This window comes from Physella acuta, unplaced genomic scaffold (genome assembly GCF_028476545.2).
Source record: "Physella acuta isolate Inbredline_101_S28 unplaced genomic scaffold, ASM2847654v3 ptg001441l, whole genome shotgun sequence".
NCBI classification, from domain to species: Eukaryota; Metazoa; Mollusca; class Gastropoda; family Physidae; genus Physella; species Physella acuta.
In genome coordinates, this window is record NW_026732956.1 from 654,637 (window position 1) to 675,620 (window position 20,984).

A 20,984-nucleotide genomic window follows, 5' to 3' on the forward strand; every position below is an offset into this window, starting at 1 on the left:
GTCGAAATGTTAACAAACAGGTTTATGGTCACAGAGAAAGATAAACGCTGCTTCATCAGCCCGTCGGATAAAAATAAAAACAACAAAACAACAAAGACAAGAGACGGGCACGCAGCCATTGCGAGCCAGACAAAATGTTTATGTGATCAGCTTGTTGTTCTTCACCCAGTGAATGGGTGGGATGTTGATTGTTCTTTACCCGGTGAATGGATGGGATGTTGATCGTTCTTCACCCTGTGAATGGGTGGGATGTTGATTGTTCTTTACCCAGTCAATGGGTGGGATGTTGATTGTTCTTTACCAATGGGTGGGATGTTGATTGTTCTTTACCAATGGGTGGGATGTTGATTGTTCTTTACCAATGGGTGGGATGTTGATTGTTCTTTACCAATGGGTGGGATGTTGATTGTTCTTTACCAATGGGTGGGATGTTGATTGTTCTTTACCAATGGGTGGGATGTTGATTGTTCTTTACCAATGGGTGGGATGTTGATTGTTCTTCACCGATGGGTGGGATGTTGATTGTTCTTTACCCAGTCAATGGGTGGGATGTTGATTGTTCTTTACCCAGTCAATGGGTGGGATGTTGATTGTTCTTCACCCAGTGATTGGGTGGGATGTTGATTGTTCTTCACCAATGGGTGGGATGTTGATTGTTCTTCACCCAGTGAATGGGTGGGATGTTGATTGTTCTTTACACCAGTGAATGGGTGGGATGTTGATTGTTCTTTACACCAGTGAATGGGTGGGATGTTGATTGTTCTTTACCCAGTCAATGGGTGGGATGTTGATTGTTCTTTACCCAGTCAATGGGTGGGATGTTGATTGTTCTTTACCAATGGGTGGGATGTTGATTGTTCTTTACCAATGGGTGGGATGTTGATTGTTCTTTACCAATGGGTGGGATGTTGATTGTTCTTTACCCAGTCAATGGGTGGGATGTTGATTGTTCTTCACCCAGTGAATGGGTGGGATGTTGATTGTTCTTTACCGAGTGAATGGGTGGGATGTTGATTGTTCTTTACCGAGTGAATGGGTGGGATGTTGATTGTTCTTTACCGAGTGAATGGGTGGGATGTTGATTGTTCTTTACCGAGTGAATGGGTGGGATGTTGATTGTTCTTTACCGAGTGAATGGGTGGGATGTTGATTGTTCTTTACCGAGTGAATGGGTGGGATGTTGATTGTTCTTTACCGAGTGAATGGGTGGGATGTTGATTGTTCTTCACCCAGTGAATGGGTGGGATGTTGATTGTTCTTTACCGAGTGAATGGGTGGGATGTTGATTGTTCTTCACCCAGTGAATGGGTGGGATGTTGATTGTTCTTCACCCAGTGAATGGGTGGGCCGTGGGATGTTGCCAGTTTCACCATCGCGCACATTGCGTCAAATGTGTGTGTACAGGGGAGGGGGTAGGGTGGGGTATTACCTGATTACTCCCTCCCCCACCAGGTAATAAAATATATTAAATTCCATGTCTGTAAGCTTAATCCCACCGTCCGTCCTCCGCTAGAAAACAAACCAAGCATGACTTTCAGTTGTACAATGTGTCGAGTCTATGCATATCGCTGAGTTATGTGTTGATATTATACTGGGTTTTCCAATGTTTTCCCCCTTATTATATTTCACCTATCATGACTTTAATTTTCTAAAAAAAAAAATAATTCCGCCTTTTTAATTAATTGTAGCCACGCTATCGATTGCAAACCCCCCAGAATTTGGACTATGTCTTCTTAAAAAAAAGGAAAACCAAGTCAGTATACAAAAATCAAGTATACGCTGTATTGTAAACAAATCAAGATTTCAACTCGACATACACAACATTCGCAACTAATGCATAGTGGGTTTAAACAGGAAGGGAATTCTGTCAATTTTCCACTGGTTATATTCGTGAAGTTTTTTTTTTTACTTGAATGGGAACGTCACGTGGTTCATGTTGGGTGTCAAATACTACCTTCACTTATCTTCGTGTTCGTTATTTATATCATCTGCACTAATCTCGTGTTCGTCATTTATATTATTTTTAGTTACCCCAGTGTTCGTCATTTTCGTTTCTGTTCGCAGCGCAGATAGGTAGGTTATGAAGCTTTTTATTAAATAATTGTAAAATATTATAAAATATAATTCATTATGTTACTTAATAATAATAGGGCCTACTCAGCAGAGGCGTAGCGACCCTTCCCGGCGCCCGGGGACAAACTTTCAATTTGGCGCCCCCCCCATATATTTTAAAATTTATAATGGGAAACTGCAGCTAAAATGAGCTTTTAGATTTTTTTCAACCCATTTTGGCGCCCCCTAGGGTCGGCGCCCGGGGACATATGTACCCCCTGCCCCCCCCCCCCCCCCTTCGCTACGCCTCTGCTACTCAGTGAATTATCCATGCATAGTCAATTGGTGTATTAGACCTCGATTTGTTTACGTGTTAGAACGTCGTGTAGTTTTAATTGAGATAAGTTAAATAGAGCACTCGTTTATTTTGCGTTGAGATGCAATAGATTATAGAGGCGCTTATTTATATCTCGATGTTATATCATAAAACTGAAAAACTCTAATAAAATCATAAAATATATCATTTACACGTGTGAACTATGCGTTTCAATTTACGTGTGTTAATTTGGGAACAAAGTTATAGAGGCATTAAAAAGGTGTTAGTTTTCACACCTTTTCGTAGTTTCCATGGCAACATAAAATGCTATAGGCGGGTATATACTATTTTTCTCTACAGGTTAACAACTATTTATTTATGAATGTATTAACCACACTTAAACATGTTAATATAAATTAAAAAGAAATCTGTAGTGTCTGGCCTTAAAGTTAAAAAATGTAATGCTAGCTAATTGGTAAACATTCCCCGCCCCCTCATCTAGCTATACTGCGCGCGCGCGTGAATCTAAACGTAGTTTAATTAAAGTAGGCTTAATTATATAGATTAGCAGTAATTTTAAATTATTAACGTTTAAAGTAAAGTGTAGGTTTATTATTTTTCCCAAGATGCTGAGGTTTAATGTATTACACTTTTATAGAGCAAATGTGGAGGGGCTTATTACTGGTGGGTGAGTTTAATGGCAATATTGAATGTCAATTTTTTTAATGACCCCCATGCATTGAATGTTAAGAATGTACCCCAACAGTAACCGACCCTTGCATTGAATGTTAAGATTGCACCCCTACAGTTAGTGACCCCATGCATCGAATGTTAAGATTGTACCGATACAATAAGTGACTCCATGTAACGAATGTTAAAATTGTACCGATACAATAAGTGACTCCATGTAACGAATGTTAACATTGTACCCTTACAGTAATTGACCCCATGGGTTAAACAAGATTATCCTTGCGGCATGTACCAAATGATCAAAGACAGATTTGAAGATGTCACCAGCCCCACTTAACCCTAACACTTATCCTTGACGCTCTACTCAAACCACCAAACACATCGCGCTCAGCAAGTGTTCGAACATGAAATCATTGTTCTTACATCGCCCACCCTCACAATTTTTCACATCGCTCACACACTATTTCACATCACCCACCCCCACACTATTTCACATCGCACATATACTATTTCACATCACCCACCCCCACACTTTTCACATCACCCACCCCACACTTTTCACATCACCCACCCCACACTTTTCACATCACCCACCCCTACACCATTTCACATCACCCACCCCATACACTATTTCACATCACCCCCACACTATTTCACATCACCCACCCCTACACCATTTCACATCACCCACCCCCACACTATTTCACATCACCCACCCCCACACTATTTCACATCACCCACCCCCACACTATTTAACATCGCCCACCCACACACTATTTCACATCGCACACCCCCCACTATTTCACATCACCCACCCCCACACTTTTCACATCGCACACCCCCACTATTTCACATCACCCACCCCCACAATATTTCACATCACCCCACACTATTTTACCACACTACATGACATCCGCCATTATTGAAATCATATCCTGCTGTAGATCACACGCGTGTTGTGTGTTGAACACATGACTGAGTTATCACGTGACTTGATTTATGCAGGATTTGACTTATACGCGACCCAGTTTACACACTAGCTTATTATTCATGACAAAATTACACATGTGAAAATTTACACATGACAAAATTTACACATGACAAAATTTACACATGTGAGAATGTACACATGACAAAATTTACACATGACAAAACTTCCATATGACAAAACTTCAATAAGACAAAACTTAAACATATCAAAACCAACACAATATCAACACTAAAACGTACATTACACATGCATTAACTTTCAAATTACTTGACCTATAAACGACATAAAAATTTCAACAGATTTTACACACTTCAGACAAAAAACAAAAACCCACATCAAAACAAATGCTATTCTTAGATGGTCACAAGTAAACCCAGACATAAACCCGGTAAAATATGCTTTTTTTTCCAGAAAAAGTTTCAGCTAAAGCAGATGGGTTTAAGTTCCGAGTTCTAAAGTATCATATCCACTTGTACTTGTGTATCTTAGGTCAACAAGTATAAATATAAAAGTTGTCGTGGAGCGACAACTTGTTGACATGTGCATTGACCAGTGGCGTAGCCAGGATCGTCTCAAGGGGGGGTTCCAATTTTTACCCGGGAACAAGCTTTCGATTATGAACCCCCTAAACCCCCTGCCTACGCCACTGGCATTGACACAGTCCTCTCCCACCCCTACGTACGTCATTGATTTCTAAAAAAAGCTAACGAAGTTACATTTGTTTGTTATCTACGTAACTGTTTCTTATGAACTAGTTTCTGATACATTGACGTCAAAGGAAGATAGCGTTCTGAAGATCAACCCTAACGGCGCTTTAATAATAATAAACACCCTTTATATAAATGTTTAAACTATAGAAGTTAATTTTAACATTTTAAATTTGGAACATTTCGTGTGAATTCTGGTGGTCAAACAGTAGAGCGATCAAGTTAACACAATAGTTTTGGGTTCGGTTCCAGCGATACATTGCTACCTTTGATTCAGCCAGCTTTGATCTAAGTCGAGGACCATTTGTTTACGGGCTGGTGGAGAAGAAGAAAGCGGTTGGTGAGTTCGATCTGTTTGGTAGACCTAATGGGGTACGTTTGGACAGTGGCGTCGCGAGGTCTGGTGTCACCCGGTGCAGGGCCTCATGGTTTCACCTTCCCCCCTCCAAATCATTGAATCATTGATTGAACTGGCAAAATATTTTTTTCTATATGGTGTCCCCGTACCCCACCCGCCCCTTGCCTCGCGACGCCCCAGCAGTTGGACACAGCCCTACGTATCCAGATGATTAGGTTAAGTGTTTGAGAACCCGGATTCGAACTCGGGACTTTCGGGTTAGTAGTCTAGGGCCACGCCGTCCCATGTGTAGGGTTATACATCATCATAAGTACTAACCCACTTCAGTATTTCACTAAAACTTAAGGTGTACTGTTGTTAACATTGAATATAAAAAAACAACAACCCAGCAACAATAATAATACCAATTGATTTTCCACGTTTAGATCTAAGTTGACCAAAGTGAAGATGGAATCTTTTCCCTGTACCAGTTTACGGGGTCAAAATATGTGATAGCTTCCAGACATCACACGTCCATTCCAGCATAGCCTACTTGTGGTTCCAAGCTCCCGAACACAAGATGGAATTTGTGGTCGTCTGCTTCTGCCTGTTCCTTACCGGAAGTGTCTCGTCACTGTCTGCTTCCTCGTCTGCGACACACGAGACAAGCCATGTCTCACCCTCGTCTGATTTTGGGAATAAAACCATGCACGTGCTCAATGCAGATAAAAAAGATGGAATAGAGTCTAAACGTCAGAAAGGAACGAAACAAAATTTAGGTATGTTGATAAGCGATAATAAAGTTACGCACCATGATAAAAGTGATCACCAAAACCCCACAAAACTATTGGCAGAGTTATCACAATATAAAAACGACAGCTGTTGTAAAATCTATAAGGAAAATGTCATTATTGCTGACTGTTGTTTTTGTGGCTTGGATTACATACCATCGGATTTACCCCCGGCCATCGACCATCTTCTGCTAGCCTACAACAAGTTGACCAGCCCAAACCTGACCCCAGGCGCCTTCTCCATCTACCCCAATCTTACCGTTCTACAGTTAGACACCAACTTTTTAACTTACTTACCAGACGACGTCTTCGAAGGCCTTGTCAAGCTTGAACAGCTTAATATATTTAACAACAGTATTTCACTGGACGCTCGCCTCAACTCATCTAATGTCTTCCTACCGCTTGCCGGCACGCTCAAAGTTTTAGTGATGAACGGAAACATCAAAACGAGTCCCGGTCTGAATTCCGTCTACCCCGACTACGCGCTGTCCTTTTTAACGGAACTGACGTCACTGACGATCGACGGCTTGAGAAACCCGGAGTTTAAACTCGGGTTCGGCAAACTTTCAAAGCTGATGAACCTCACCATGGTGGGCATGGGAGACGGTTTCTGCGATTTGCGAAGTTTGAGGAACTCCACGTTCCAACACCTGCCGCACCTGGTTCACCTGAACTTGACCCTGTGCAACCTCAACGGCTCACACGTCGAGTCGGGGGCCCTGGAAGGTTTGACCCAGTTAAAGCTGCTAGACATATCAAACAACCGTGACCTTGGTCTGGAGGCCGTCGGAAACCTCATGTACGGTATCCGGAACAATAAAAATTTCCGGTATTTAAAAATGCGAAAAATAAACTCCCGTTTTGCCGCGTGCGCGGTGGTGACCAATCAAACGGTCCGTTACTTGTCTAACACGAGCGTGGAGCTGATTGAGTCCATGGACAACGAGATCGAGATGGTCCAGCTTGGGGCGCTGAGGCTACTCCCACCCACCCTCACCACCCTCAACTTGACCAACAACAAGATCATGTTCGGCGCCTACTGGCAAGACATGGGCTGTCTGAAGAGCTTACAAAACCTCCACCTTGACGGCTACCTTCACCCTGTAGACTTCCCAAACTTCTACCCGTCCGCCGTTCTTCATTGCCGCGACACCGGCGACCTCTACGTCACAAGTGACGGCCCCGCATGCGCAGACTTCACATCCGGGGACGCGAAGAACAACAACTTCACCCTCATCTTACCACCGGAACTACGCACCTTGACGATGCACAGCAATTCGGTAGCGTACGCGGTGACAGAAATCAACATCAGCCCCAACAACTCTCTAGTCCACGCAGACCTGAGCGGCAACACTTTCCGCGAGCTGAAAGGTCCAGTCACGGGGCTTGACAAGCTGCAGTCGTTGAACCTCTCCAGCTGTTTCGTGCAGAACATCTCCGACACGTTTTTCAACACATTCCCCCTGTTACAAGAACTCATCCTCAGCGAGAATGTTCTAGGGGACCGGCTGAACGACGACGCCTATGGATTTATTTTTAGAAACCTAACCCGCGTTCATTTCCTGAACTTGTCTTCCAACAGTATTTACAGATTGAATTATCCCGCCTTTTCCGATCTTAACAACCTCCAAATTTTAGATCTATCCAACAACCGCCTCAGTAAAGTCAACTTCAGCATCGGCAACATGTGGAACCTAAGTTTACTCGACTTGCACAAGAACCATATCAACACCTTGCCGCAATTCATCATGGACCATATCTATGATCTTATGAAAGCCAAGATAAATATTTCCGTCGATTTACGGGAAAATCCGATTTCGTGCGACTGCGATAATTTGGATTTTCTCGAGTGGGTGGTTAAGAACAAAGTATTCGGGTCGAACTACACGCAGTATTACTGTAAGTATGACGTGGCCAACATGGACGCCGTAGAGAGGTTCTCGGGGTACGATGAAGAAATCAGAAAGCTCAAGTACAGGTGTGTGGCACACATCGGACTGCTCTTCTCGGTGCTGGGCGGGACTATACTAGTGCTAGCTGTCATCATGGGGCTCGTCGTCTATCGGTTCAGGTAAGTTCATCATGGGGCTCGTCGTCTATCGGTTCAGGTAAGTTCATCATGGGGCTCGTCGTCTATCGGTTCAGGTATGTTCATCATGGGGCTCGTCGTCTATCGGTTCAGGTATGTTCATCATGGGGCTCCTCGTCTATCGGTTCAGGTATGTTCATCATGGGGCTCGTCGTCTATCGGTTCAGGTAAGTCTTGAGTGATACCCATACTGAAAGGCAGTGTTTCTTTCAGATATTTATCTCCGGGGTGGGGGGGGGGGCGGACAGTAGTTAAAGTATATATTTAAATTAATTATATAATTTTGCTGTGTACGTCAAAAAAAAAAGGGGGGGGGGGGGTGTCAGTTCCTAAAAGAAACTAAAGGAAACAAAAACATTTTAAACATGCTACATAAAGTTTGGTTGCCTGAATTAAACGTAAAGGGAAAAAAATTCGCAACGGATAATTGCGCACAACAGATAGTGCGCAACAGGAGATTTTGTTTTTAAAGGTTTGTGGACAAAGTTTGTAAAATCTAGCATAATAAAACATTATACCACACAATATGACCAAATGAAACTGTTTAAGTGAAATGAGTATCTGCGCATTTATTTGTTTGCGTATTTTCCCGTTGCACTTTTTTGGTCACCAATTTAATAGCGAAACACAAAAAGTGGTAAACCTAAGACATTGAATACTACACAAAACAAAAGTAACTAACCGCATAATATAAAACCAAACACACACAACTTAAATATAAACACGGAAAAGTCAAAATAAAAAGATGCTCTTTCTGATGGTTAAAACTAATAGGGCATAAGAAGTAGAGTTCGCCTGTTTATCTGTGACCTCGACATTTAAAGGCGCTGTTTGGTCGGTTCTGTGTGCAGTCGTCATTTCTTACGATAACTCGAGTCAGGTACCCATCAGAGCTGGATGGAATCATGTATGTTCTGTCTGGTACTGTACCCCAACCACTTTGTCCCAAATAAACCGAAACAAGATTTTTTTTTAAATATGAAAAATAACAAAAACAAACAAAAACAAATAAAGTAGTCTGCTAGTTAAGCTTACGATTTGAAGCAAAGTTAACAACAAATAGATCATAGCCATTTGAAAAACAAGCGAATTTGACTTAGAAATTAGTAATATGTAGACTCATATCCTGTTTGGTGGTACTTAATTTAGTAGAGAACTTGTTAAGTAATCAAAGCATATTTTCGGAGATATGTTAAGTGGGTCAAAACACTGCTTTGAAATAATACATAACTGACTTCCCGCTAATTTTAACGATTCTTCATCGCCACTAAATACTAAAACCCTACAGTAGGTGGGAAGTACTAAACATACAGGTAGAACAACCCAGGTAAGACTGTAGACAGGGGCTGTGTCCAAAAGGCCCGGGAAATTTTAAAAGGGGTCCTTAACCCCGGCTTGAAATTTTCATAGTGCATTTTTTCTCAACCAGTCTGTATTGCGCGCCTTGGTATGACATAATTGTTTAAGTACCAACAATTTAAAAAATCAAAACACTAATAGGACTATTAGAGCACCGTTTATTGAGTTCACTGAGATATTTATCTGGAGGCCCACCGGGATTTTTCACAGTGGTCCGGTGGACCAGTCCACCCATGTCTGTAGACATCGTGAAGACAGGGGTGGCAGCAGGCTAGGTGTTGATGTTTTATCTGTTAGCATGCTGTATTTTGTTTTATTACGTAACTTGACAGCTTTTGACCTTTACCCTTGTCTGACCCCCCAGATGGACCCTCCGGTACTGGTACCACGCTGCCAAGATGAAGTTCTATTCAAACAAAATTCTGGAGAACGACAAGTTTGAATATGATGTCTTCATCAGCTACGAAAATGGCGACACGGATTTCGTCTTGCAGGTCTGCAACTTTCTTTTGGTATTTTAAGTGACTTGACACCGGTGTATGTTGTTTTTGTTTCACGGAGTACAAGTGACGTTATACCGGTAGAGATTTATTTGGTGTGTAGAAGTGACCGTTAGAGGCTTGTGTGTGGTGTGGAGTATAAGTGAGGTTACACAGGTAGAGGTTAGTGTGGTGTGTAGAAGTAACGTTACACCGGTAGAGGCTTGTGTGTGTAGTAAAATTGACGTTACACCGGTAGTGGTTTGTGTGTGAGAGTAAAAGTGACGTTACACCGGTAGGGGTTTGTGTGGTATGTAAAAGTGACGTTACACCGGTAGAACAGTGTTTCTTCCAGACTTTTTTCTCCGGGGGGGGGGGGGGCGCTTGAAATTTTCGGGGGGGGGGGGGGGGGGGGCGGACACTGTTAAAAGTATATATTTTCTATTTACATGTCATTTCGTCCGGGGGGTGGTAGCCTTTCGGCGAGGTGGGGGGGCGGAGCCCCCCCCCCCCCCCCCCCCGAAGAGATGCCTGGAAGAAACTCTGCGGTAGAAGTTTGTGTAGAAGTGACGTTACACCGGTAGAGGTTTGTGTGTGACGTAGAGCAGAAGTAAAGATACACCAGTTTATATTTTATGTTGGGGCGCGGTGTCAGCTGATAAAGCTACTGTATACACAGGAAGTTCTTATCTCCACTCGATGACATCCGGGTGGTATCTCGATTACACCATATCCAGAAGGAATGTCCCTATGCGACGTCACTGAAAAATAGCGGAAGTTGGATCTCGAGATAAATTGTTTACTGAATTATGGATTATTAAACTAATTTCAAATAAAGTCTTTTACAAAGAGGTCCCGGATATATGTCTTGGCGTAGACGCTCATCGTCTTTTCTCGTTCATGCCCAAGACACGTGGGGCAGATAAAGTAGAGTTCACCTGTTTCAATGACTTGGACATTGTGGTCAGCTTTAAGCCATTCCGCTTTAGTTTCCCTAACGTAAGTCAGGTACTCATCAGAGTTGAGCGAACTCAGGGATGTCCATTAGACTTCAGCCTGGCATCCGAACTCGAGACTTTTAGGTTAGCAGTCGGAAGCTCTACCGTCCGACCACTCCGTACCATACGTTTTATGATTGTATGAGTAAATAATTGTAAGCGTTACCCTCTCTGAGTGGCCAACAGGGCAGATGAAGTAGAAGTCTCCTAGTTCCGTGACCTCGGCATAGAAATGGACATAATGGTCAGTTCTATGATAAACAGCCTTTAATTTCCAAAGCGGGATCCGAACTCGAGACTTTCGTGTTAGCAATCATGTGTTCTATTGTCCGTATACAACAATATACACAATTATAAGTTTGGTTTCTATTTAAATACATCCAAGTAATTAATTAAACAATTTTCTAATCAAACAACTACAAGTAATTAACTCCACCCCCTCTTCTTCCGTCTCCAGGAGATCCGAACCCAGCTGAGGGATGAAAGAAACATCCGTCTACTGATTCACGGGGAGAAGTTCCAGGTGGGGAGGCAGATAGCAGACAACATTTACATGGCAGTCCGTCAATGTCGCAAGACGTTAGTGGTGGTCAGCAGGAAGATGTTGAGTAGTCATTGGTGTATATACGAGCTGCAGGTGAGTAGTCATTGGTGCATGTATGAGTTGTAGGTGAGTAGTCACTGGTGTATATACGAGCTGCAGGTTAGTAGTCACTGGTGTATGTACGAGCTGCAGGTGAGTCAATGGTGCATATACGATTTACAGGTGAGTGATTGGTGTATATACGAGCTGCAGGTGAGTCAATGGTGCATATACGAGTTACAGGTGAGTGATTGGTGTATATACGAGCTGCAGGTGAGTCAATGGTGCATATACGAGTTACAGGTGAGTCAATGGTGCATATACGAGCTGCAGGTGAGTTAGTGGTGCATGTATGAGTTACAGGTGAGTCACTGGTGCATGCATTAGTTACAGGTAAGTCACTGGTGCATGCATTAGTTACAGGTAAGTCACTGGTGCATGCATTAGTTACAGGTAAGTCACTGGTGCATGCATTAGTTACAGGTAAGTCACTGGTGCATGCATTAGTTACAGGTAAGTCACTGGTGCATGTATTAGTTCCCATTGTTTTCAACTTCCATATCAAGAGATGTTCTTCTAAAAATCCCTCTATTTATCAACTTGCCCTATCAACGGATGTTAAGCTTGAATTCCTCTATGTATCATCTTACTCTCTCAACAGATGGCCAGACTTGAATCGGTCAATACTGGACGGAACGTCTTAATTTTTTTCTTCATGGAAGAAATCCCCAAGTCAGAGATGAGCATGGACGTGCTGTCCTACATCAAGTCCAGCACCTACATCGTGTACCCCAGATATCCGCAGCATCGCAGGGCATTCTGGGACAAGTTGGCAGACGACATCCGGTCCAGGTGACCGACCTTGACCCGACGCGTATACAGATGTAGCATATCCACGTTATCCATCAGACCGTTTAGGTCCATTGTGTATCCAGTATATCCGTCGCACCGCTGTGCATTATGGGAAAATTTTACAGACTACGTGAGGTCAAGGTGTGTGACCTAACGTAGCCTTTTCATAAAGGTAGCCCGATGCTGTACTGAATTGTGGGACGGGCTACCAAACGACATAACACCGTCCTAACCATTTTCACCCCATCGTTCAACACTATTACATATGATCTACCTCTTGGCAGTCCGCAGACAAATTTGCCAATGATAACAGGTCAACATGACCTAAGGAACAACGTTTTTAACTGACGCTGACAATATAGCATGTCACGTTGACACTAACGCTAGTCAAGGCTGACAGCCATATGCCGGTGACCCTGCTAAAAATAGCCCAATGTGTTAGAGGCAGTGATGCAGTTGTTAACGTAACACATGTGTATACAAGTAGGCTACACTGTTCGTTGTTTACAGTAAAAAAAATGTTATAAATAGCACGTTCTGCCATCGCCACACACTTAATTGGATTACTCCCCTTAACAATGGTGGAGGTTTTGTGAACAAAATAATATAGCATTGGTGTATCTGTAAATTGTAGTTAAATTGATGTATCAGTAAATTGTAGTTTTATAGCATTGATGTGTCTGTAAATTTTAGTTTTATAATATTGATATATCTGTAAGTTGTAGATTTATATATTGACGTATCTGTAAATTGTAGTTTTATAAATTGATATATCTGTAAATTGTAGTTTTATAAATTGGTGTATCTGTAAATTTTGACAGTAATGATTTACCTGTAAATTTTAGTTTTACAACATTGATGTATCTGTAAATTGCAGTTTTATAACATTAACTGTAAATTGTATACCGTTAAGTCAATTTGATGTAAATGTTATTTTGTAGGTCAGTTATACAGTAACGTGTGTTTGTGAACAATTAACTACACATGTAATAATAGTAATACTAGTGCCGTTAAAGTACGAAGCACATCCTTATAGACAAGGCTGACAAATGTTGACCATCAAGGGAGATAAGTCAAACAAAACATAGAAAACAATGGACTCCTTTTATCTCCCTTATTTATTAAGAACAAAATAACACAGCAAATTAAACCAAAAGCTTAGTCCAAAAAGATATAACTTATTCCATATACTTGAATTTAAGCATGAGATGTCGCTTACGTTAAAACTCGTATGCTCAATGATGAAGTACTTAACCAATCGAATAGTTTACTCGAACATTTTTCTCGATAGCGGCTATTCTATTGCGCTCTAGGCGAAACACATATACAAAAGATGCACAATTTACAAAGTTAAAAATGTCACTTAGAAAACCGAAACGATGTTAAAATTTTCCTAAATGTAACAGAGTGAACCACAAGTTTAGATTCATGTGATAACAATCTCGGGAATTTTAAACAGTACAGTAACATGAAAATTAAAATTAAAAAGTTTGATGTGTCGAATATAATAATTGTTTTTGCGACCTGAGATTAATTAGTAGAATGTAAAAATCCATATGACAATATAAATCTATCGATTCCTAATTAACAAGAGTACTCCATCAAGCAAGATTTACCCAATTAAAACAATTAAAAGAATAATTATAAACTCGAGGAGCGGCATGAGGTAATTATCCAAAACCAGCGGTGTAATCTCTGACACCCAATTGGATGTTTAGCTAGTTATAATTAAAGTTTGTTTGCATGTTTTTTTATTTCTAGAGGGGCTTACGTGAAGCAAGTGAAACATATTCAATGAAATAAACATGACAATTAGATCAGACTGGCTCCCAGGTTTAAGCAAACTTTCCTTGTGAGATGGCAATAGATTTTTGTTAATTGGACATCGGAAAAATAATATAGAAAATTAGAATTTATTGAAAGTTTACTTAAGACGCTGGAATTAAATAAACTTGAATAAGATTGATTGATTTCAAAAACTTAGTTTGGTTTATATTTATTCGACCTTCAAGCAGTAGATTTCTAGATGGCTGTTCTGTTGAGTTACAAGTTAATTTGAGACATTTGTCTGTCTACAGGTTGTTTTGGTCCGTCAAGTTTAAAATATGAGGTTTTCGTCAAGTATTGGAGATATGTATGGGAGAAAAACATTTTTTAATAACTACAATAACTTATCTAATGGACTGTCTGATAAAAACTAAAGTAACACATAAAACAGGTTCTGGTGATAACTAATGTAACAAATATAACGGGTGACTAAAATTAACATTTTGATGATAAGTAATATTGTTCATATGTCATAATAATGAGTGACTAAAGTAACTATTCTAATATGTAGTCATGACAATTAAACTAACATTTCTAATAATAATATGTACTAATTTCTAATACACCTTGTTTTTAACTAATGTAACATTTCTACTGTTGACTAAAGTAACATTTCCAATATGTGCTGATGATGCCTAAAGTAACAGATATAGATTCTACATGGTATTGCGGAACACAAAAACGAAACATGGCATAAGATTTAAAAAATCCAGCATAACACACTAACGGAACGTATAGTATAAATACAATCACTATAGTATGTCGGCGGTGTATTTGGTAAAGGTGAGGGGCACTCACTAACTGATATTGCTAATAACTAAAGAAATATCCACATTGAAAATAAACATTGATCAACAACCGGGCTAGGCCAGGTACCTACAATGGCCGACCAGAACCGCTTGCTAAACGATCACAACGCCACGGTGCGGCCAGACAGCCCGGCAGCACACACCAACGACTTGATCTACCTAGACGACGACCAGACCCTCTACATCCTCCGTGCCCTCATGCTCGGCGCCACGCCCACCATCTCCGTCTTCGGCATCATCGGCAACATCTTCAGCATCATCATCCTCAGGAAACACGGACTCCGGAAGTGCTCGAACATCCTGCTCTTCTCCCTGGCCGTGAGCGATCTCACCTTCCTCGTCGGCTTCAACAGCGTGCCCAAACTCCTCTACGAGATCGTGGGAGACGTGGAAGGGTTCCGCTACTCGTACGTCGAGTCCTACGTGCTCTTCGTGTTCTACCACGTGTTCCACATCGTGGACTACGCCTCCGGGGGAACGTCCTTGACCCTACCGATGCTGATCACCTTCGAGCGCGTGGTCGCCGTGTTCCGGCCGTTGCAGTTTCATACGATCGTCACCCCGCGCCGTACCTGGGCGGCCGTGGTATTTGTGTTCGCTTTCTGGTACACGTATTTCATCCATACCTCTTTTTTCGTGACGCTCAGCTATGAAATGAACCCGGTTTTGAACCAATCCATCGGGCTTTTAGCCCGATCCGCCTACCACTACGCCAACCCCCAAAACGCAGTAATCCTAGAAGACGTAATGTCGTACCTCATGATGAAAATACCCCCGGCTGTCACTTTCCTCGGCTGTCTTATCATCGGTATCCGGGTTCGAATCGCTTCCAGCAGGAGACAAAAAATGACGTCACAAACGTCAAAAGAAGCTTCTAGCAACCGGACGACCAAGATGTTGCTTGCCGTCTGCTCCGTGTACACCGTAGCATGCGGCATCCTGTCGCTGCCGACCTACATCCCCCAGTACATGTACTACACCATGACGAGTGACGCCCCCTCCAACTTCGGCAAGATCATGTATCAGGTCATCAACATTGTCGTCTGCATCAACAGCTCCGTCAACTTCGTCGTGTACGTGGCCATGAATAAAAACTTTAGAACCACTTACAAGTCGCTCTTTACCAGACAGGTTAAAAATAATTCCCTACCTCCAGTGTCACAGGTTAAAAAGTAAATCCCTTCCCCCACTGTCCCATGTTAAAAGTAAATCCCTTCCCCCACTGTCCCATGTTAAAAAGTAAATCCCTTTCCCCAGTGTCCCATGTTAAAAGTAAATCCCTTCCCCCACTGTCCCATGTTAAAATGTAAATCCCTTCCTCCACTGTCCCATGTTAAAAAGTAAATCCCTTCCCCCACTGTCCCATGTTAAAAAGTAAATCCCTTCCCCCACTGTCCCATGTTAAAAAGTAAATCCCTTCCCCCACTGTCCCAGGTTAAAAAGTAAATCCCTTCCGCCACTGTCCAATGTTAAAAAGTAAATCCCTTTCTCAAGTGTCCCATGTTAAAAAGTAAATCCCTTCCCCCACTGTCCCATGTTAAAGAGTAAATCCCTTCCCCCACTGTCCCATGTTAAAAAGTAAATCCCTTACTCCACTGTCCCATGTTAAAAAGTAAATCCCTTACTCCACTGTCCCAGGTTAAAAAGTAAAGCACCGCCTTCATTATCCGACACAGAAAATGTTCGCTGCCAAAATAAATTATTTGATAGAACATTCACACGCCTAATAATGTTTTCTCTTGCCTATCATAGCCCTAAGTTTCATGTTTTCCTGTGTTTAATATTGACAAAAGATTCCTATATTTCTGCGTCTATCACTGTTTTGTCTTTCACTTATGTGCATCCTGAGTAAGTAAAGTTTCCTTTTAGACATGAAGGTCAATAGAGTAGATGAAGTAGAGTTCATCTGTATGTCGACATTTGAAATGATTGTGTACACACTGCAGTACTCTTTACACTCACCGTCTCCAAGAAAGTACCCAGCAGAAGTTGAAAACCTAACTCACGACTAACGACTCACTAGCAGACGATCGGCGTATGTGTAGCACCGGATGCTTGGAATCACAGATGACCATACGAAACTGGGACAGGCATTAATGACCTGAAGGTTCCATTCATGTACGGGAACATTAAGAGATCAGTGAATTCTTCACATGGGAATTTGTACAGTACTCTATATAGCACTCTCTTTGCAGTGTATATATATATATATATATATATATATATATATATATATATATATATATATATATATATATATATATATATATATATATATATATACATATATATATATATATATATATACATATATATATATATATATATATATATATATATATATATATATATATATATATATATATATATATATATATATATATAGATATATATATATTTATTTATATATATATATACACACACAAGAAACACAAAAACAAAAGTTATATATTTTTTAATATGAAGGAAAACCCATAGAAACACACAACAGGGCACACCATTGGCATGGCACGAAACACGACAACATTATGTAAAAGCCCGCATCACAGTTAAATCAAACCATATCTTACACTACACGTCAATGTGGCAAGGTTAACCCTGGTCACATGATCATGTACACTGTTGTCATAATATCGAACATTACTTTCGTACCAGCAATTTTACAAGTAAAATAAACCGGGAGTGATCTCCCCTAAATTTTTTTCGAAAATTCTTATATAACGCTAAGGGAAATGGCAACTCGGGATATAGACATGATTTTTAATCCATTTTTAATTACTTATAGGCAGAAAATTAGATCTTTTACTTACATGTGAAATTTTATTAATCTATCTGAAACAGTACTCAAGCTATAGGCATTTGAACAATTGAAAGTAGAAAAAGTTCCACTTTCGTTTACCGGAAATCGCTAAAAAGTTGATACACAACTACAAATTTGTTATAATACTTATATATGAAATTTCATCAACCTAACTGTAACGGTACTCAAGTTATCGTGTTCACAGACACATATACACACATACACATGCACACTGACACACAGACATACGGACACGATTGTAAAAAAAATGTTTATCCGAAACAGGGAGGTGTAAAACGTCGATATTTACAAAGATCTCGATTTTTTGTACGATTACAATAACTTTCTCTATACTTCGTTTACGAGAAAGTAAAAATATACGTTTGGTATTCATGTGTTTAGGGCTGCCTTGACTCAAACCCAATTACTGTAATCCAGGTATTTTTTGTGTTCATATTTTCACACTAAAAATTGACTCAAACCAAATTACTGTAATCCAGGTATTTTTTGTGTTCATATTTTCACACTAAAAATTGACTCAAACCAAATTACTGTAATCCAGGTATTTTTTGTGTTCATATTTTCACACTAAAAATTGACTCAAACCAAATTACTGTAATCCAGGTATTTTTTGTGTTCATATTTTCACACTAAAAATTGACTCAAACCAAATTACTGTAATCCAGGTATTTTTTGTGTTCATATTTTCACACTAAAAATTGACTCAAACCAAATTACTGTAATCCAGGTATTTTTTGTGTTCATATTTTCACACTAAAAATTACGTTTTACTGAATAAGTTTCTGATAAACAAGTGATAAATGTGAAATATTTAGGTGAAAATATCGACGAGAATATACATCATCTGCTGTCAACCTTCACATAAACACGGATTATAAGTGTACGACGCGATGGCATTAATAGAAACTTAAGACCTGAGATAAGCCGGTCTTAAGCCGTGTGTATACAGCTGCAAGGCCGAATGTCTAATTACAATTAAGCAGCTGGCGCTTAATTACTATAATTTCTATAAAACTCAAGCTGACACTGTGTCAATGTATTTATAATTAGCTACAGCTAGGCGTATCCTAGCGGTAGAGCGCTAGACTGCTAACCCGAAAGTTTCGAGTTTGTATCCGGGATCACGTCAGTTAAACGTCCCTGCGTCCACCCAGCTCTGATGGACCGTCAGGCACGAAATGGGAACTTTTTTTACTGCGTCATTATAAAATTAGTAAAAATCAGTAAAATAATCTGTAAATATAATTTGACCGTTGGCGCGTCTCTGCAGTAACAATTAGCCGGCTACTGCGTCATTTTGTATTATAATTAGCCGGCTACTGCGTTATTTTGTATTACAATTAGCCGGCTACTTCGTCACTGACCCAACTCCAAAATCAAACAACTGCTGCCTTGTAGTTTGTTCTTGGTTGGACAAAGGCTATGGAAGCAAATCCATAAAGAAAAGCAGGCTGAAATCTGAGTCAATGGCCTCAATGGCGCTTAACCCTGTATAACAAAAAAACAACAACAATAAATAAATAAAAAAAAAACGAAACAAAAAACAATCGGCTACTACTGCGTCATGTCATTGTCAGATGTATAGAAACCAAACTGTTGCCGAACATTTTGTGCGAGTTTAATTGACAACAAACAGGCTTCTGCAGCTTGACATAGATCATAATAAAACGTCGTTAAACCCCCACATTTTTATGTATTAAAATTCTGTTGACATCGCTCTCTCCATTCAATTGGGGATGTTATAAAAGTCAGCTCACAAAAAACACTTCACACTACATGAAAGAAACAGGACAGCTCATCTGCCATGACTCAGCTATCAGTACTCAGCATCCTGGCAGTGATATTGTTTTCGTTGAGTCTGATAGTGGCTGAAGGTTAGTCAATTTCTTTTTAAATGGCTTCCCTTAGGATTGTGGTTAGAGTTATTTCCCTTGGGACTGTTAAGATCGTATCATACTAATATTATAATTTCACTTACTTAGGAAAAGAAACCAAGATTTTTTTTCGATATGTTTTTAGTAGGACAAATTAGAATTCAGATAAGTCACTTGACTGAGGGTCATTGAGAAATTGTTTAATTTCGAGATAAACCGACGCTAGAATCGCAGAGCTAAAGCTCTTTGGCTGCGAAACGCTAACTCTGAAGTTTATTTTCGAGACAAGTGGCTAGTCTCATGTAAAGTTAAGTAAAGTAGAACTATTCGTTTCGGCGCTGGTTGAAATTTATATATATATATATATATATATATATATATATATATATATATATATATATATATATATATATATATATATATATATATATATATATATATATATATATATATATATATATATATATATATATATATATATATATATATATATAGGTAACAGGGCATTTCCCCCCTGTCAATTACCCCCCGGATATTTCCCCCCCCGACATTACCCCCCAGAGTAATTACCCCCCTGTCAATTACCCCCCTGTCAATTACCCCCCGCCCAGTAGGACATTACCCCCCCCCCCCCGCCCCCCGGACAGGGTTAGAGTTAGGGTTAGGGTTAGGGTTAGGGTTAGGGTTAGCGTTAGGGTTAGGGTTAGGGTTAGGTTTTAGGGCTAGGGTTAGGGCTAGGGTTAGGGCTAGGGTTAGGGTTAGGGTTAAGTTTTAGGGCTAGAGTTAGGGCTAGGGTTAGGGTTAGGTTTTAGGGCTAGGGCTAGGTTTAGGTTTAGGTTTAGGGTTAGGTTTAGAGTTAGGGCTAGGGCTAGGGTTAGGTTTAAGGTTAGGGTTAGGGTTGTGTCTAGCTTTGGTTTTGGTTTTGTGTGAAGTTTTAGGCTAAGGTGGATGCTTAGGTTTTGGTCTTTTTCTTAAGGTTTGGATTAAAGTAGTATATAGGGATAAAATTCTAGTTAGAGTTAAGATTTTAACTTGAGGGGGGGGGGGGGTAATTCCCCCGGGGGGGGGGGGGTTATTGACAGGGGGGTAATTGACATGGGGGTAATTGCTCCGGGGGGTAAATACGGGGGGGGGGGGGAAATGTCCGGGGGGGAAATATCCAGGGGGGTAATGTCCTGTAGCCATATATATATATATATATATATATATATATATATATATATATATATATATATATATATATATATATATATATATATATATATATATATATATATATATATTATATATATATATTATATATATATATATATATATATATATATATATATATATATATTATATATATATATATTATATATATATATATATATATATATATATATATATATATATATATATATATATAT

At 40.1% G+C, this 20,984-nt stretch overlaps 2 protein-coding genes across 2 annotated transcripts; both read left to right on the forward strand.

Annotated features, from left to right (window-relative positions):
- Positions 1 to 1,954: 1,954 nt before the first annotated feature.
- LOC131927862 (toll-like receptor 4) lies at positions 1,955 to 14,127 on the forward strand. Its single transcript, XM_059283735.1, has 5 exons — positions 1,955 to 2,073; positions 5,540 to 7,955; positions 9,697 to 9,826; positions 11,267 to 11,446; positions 12,054 to 14,127. Exons 2-5 carry the CDS (start codon positions 5,674 to 5,676, stop codon positions 12,246 to 12,248), a joined length of 2,787 nt encoding a protein of 928 aa, XP_059139718.1. The 5' UTR covers positions 1,955 to 2,073; positions 5,540 to 5,673; the 3' UTR covers positions 12,249 to 14,127.
- Positions 14,128 to 14,952: 825 nt separating this feature from the next.
- On the forward strand, positions 14,953 to 16,056 carry LOC131927799 (FMRFamide receptor-like). Its single transcript, XM_059283626.1, has one exon. It carries the CDS (start codon positions 14,953 to 14,955, stop codon positions 16,054 to 16,056), a length of 1,104 nt encoding a protein of 367 aa, XP_059139609.1.
- Positions 16,057 to 20,984: the final 4,928 nt, after the last annotated feature.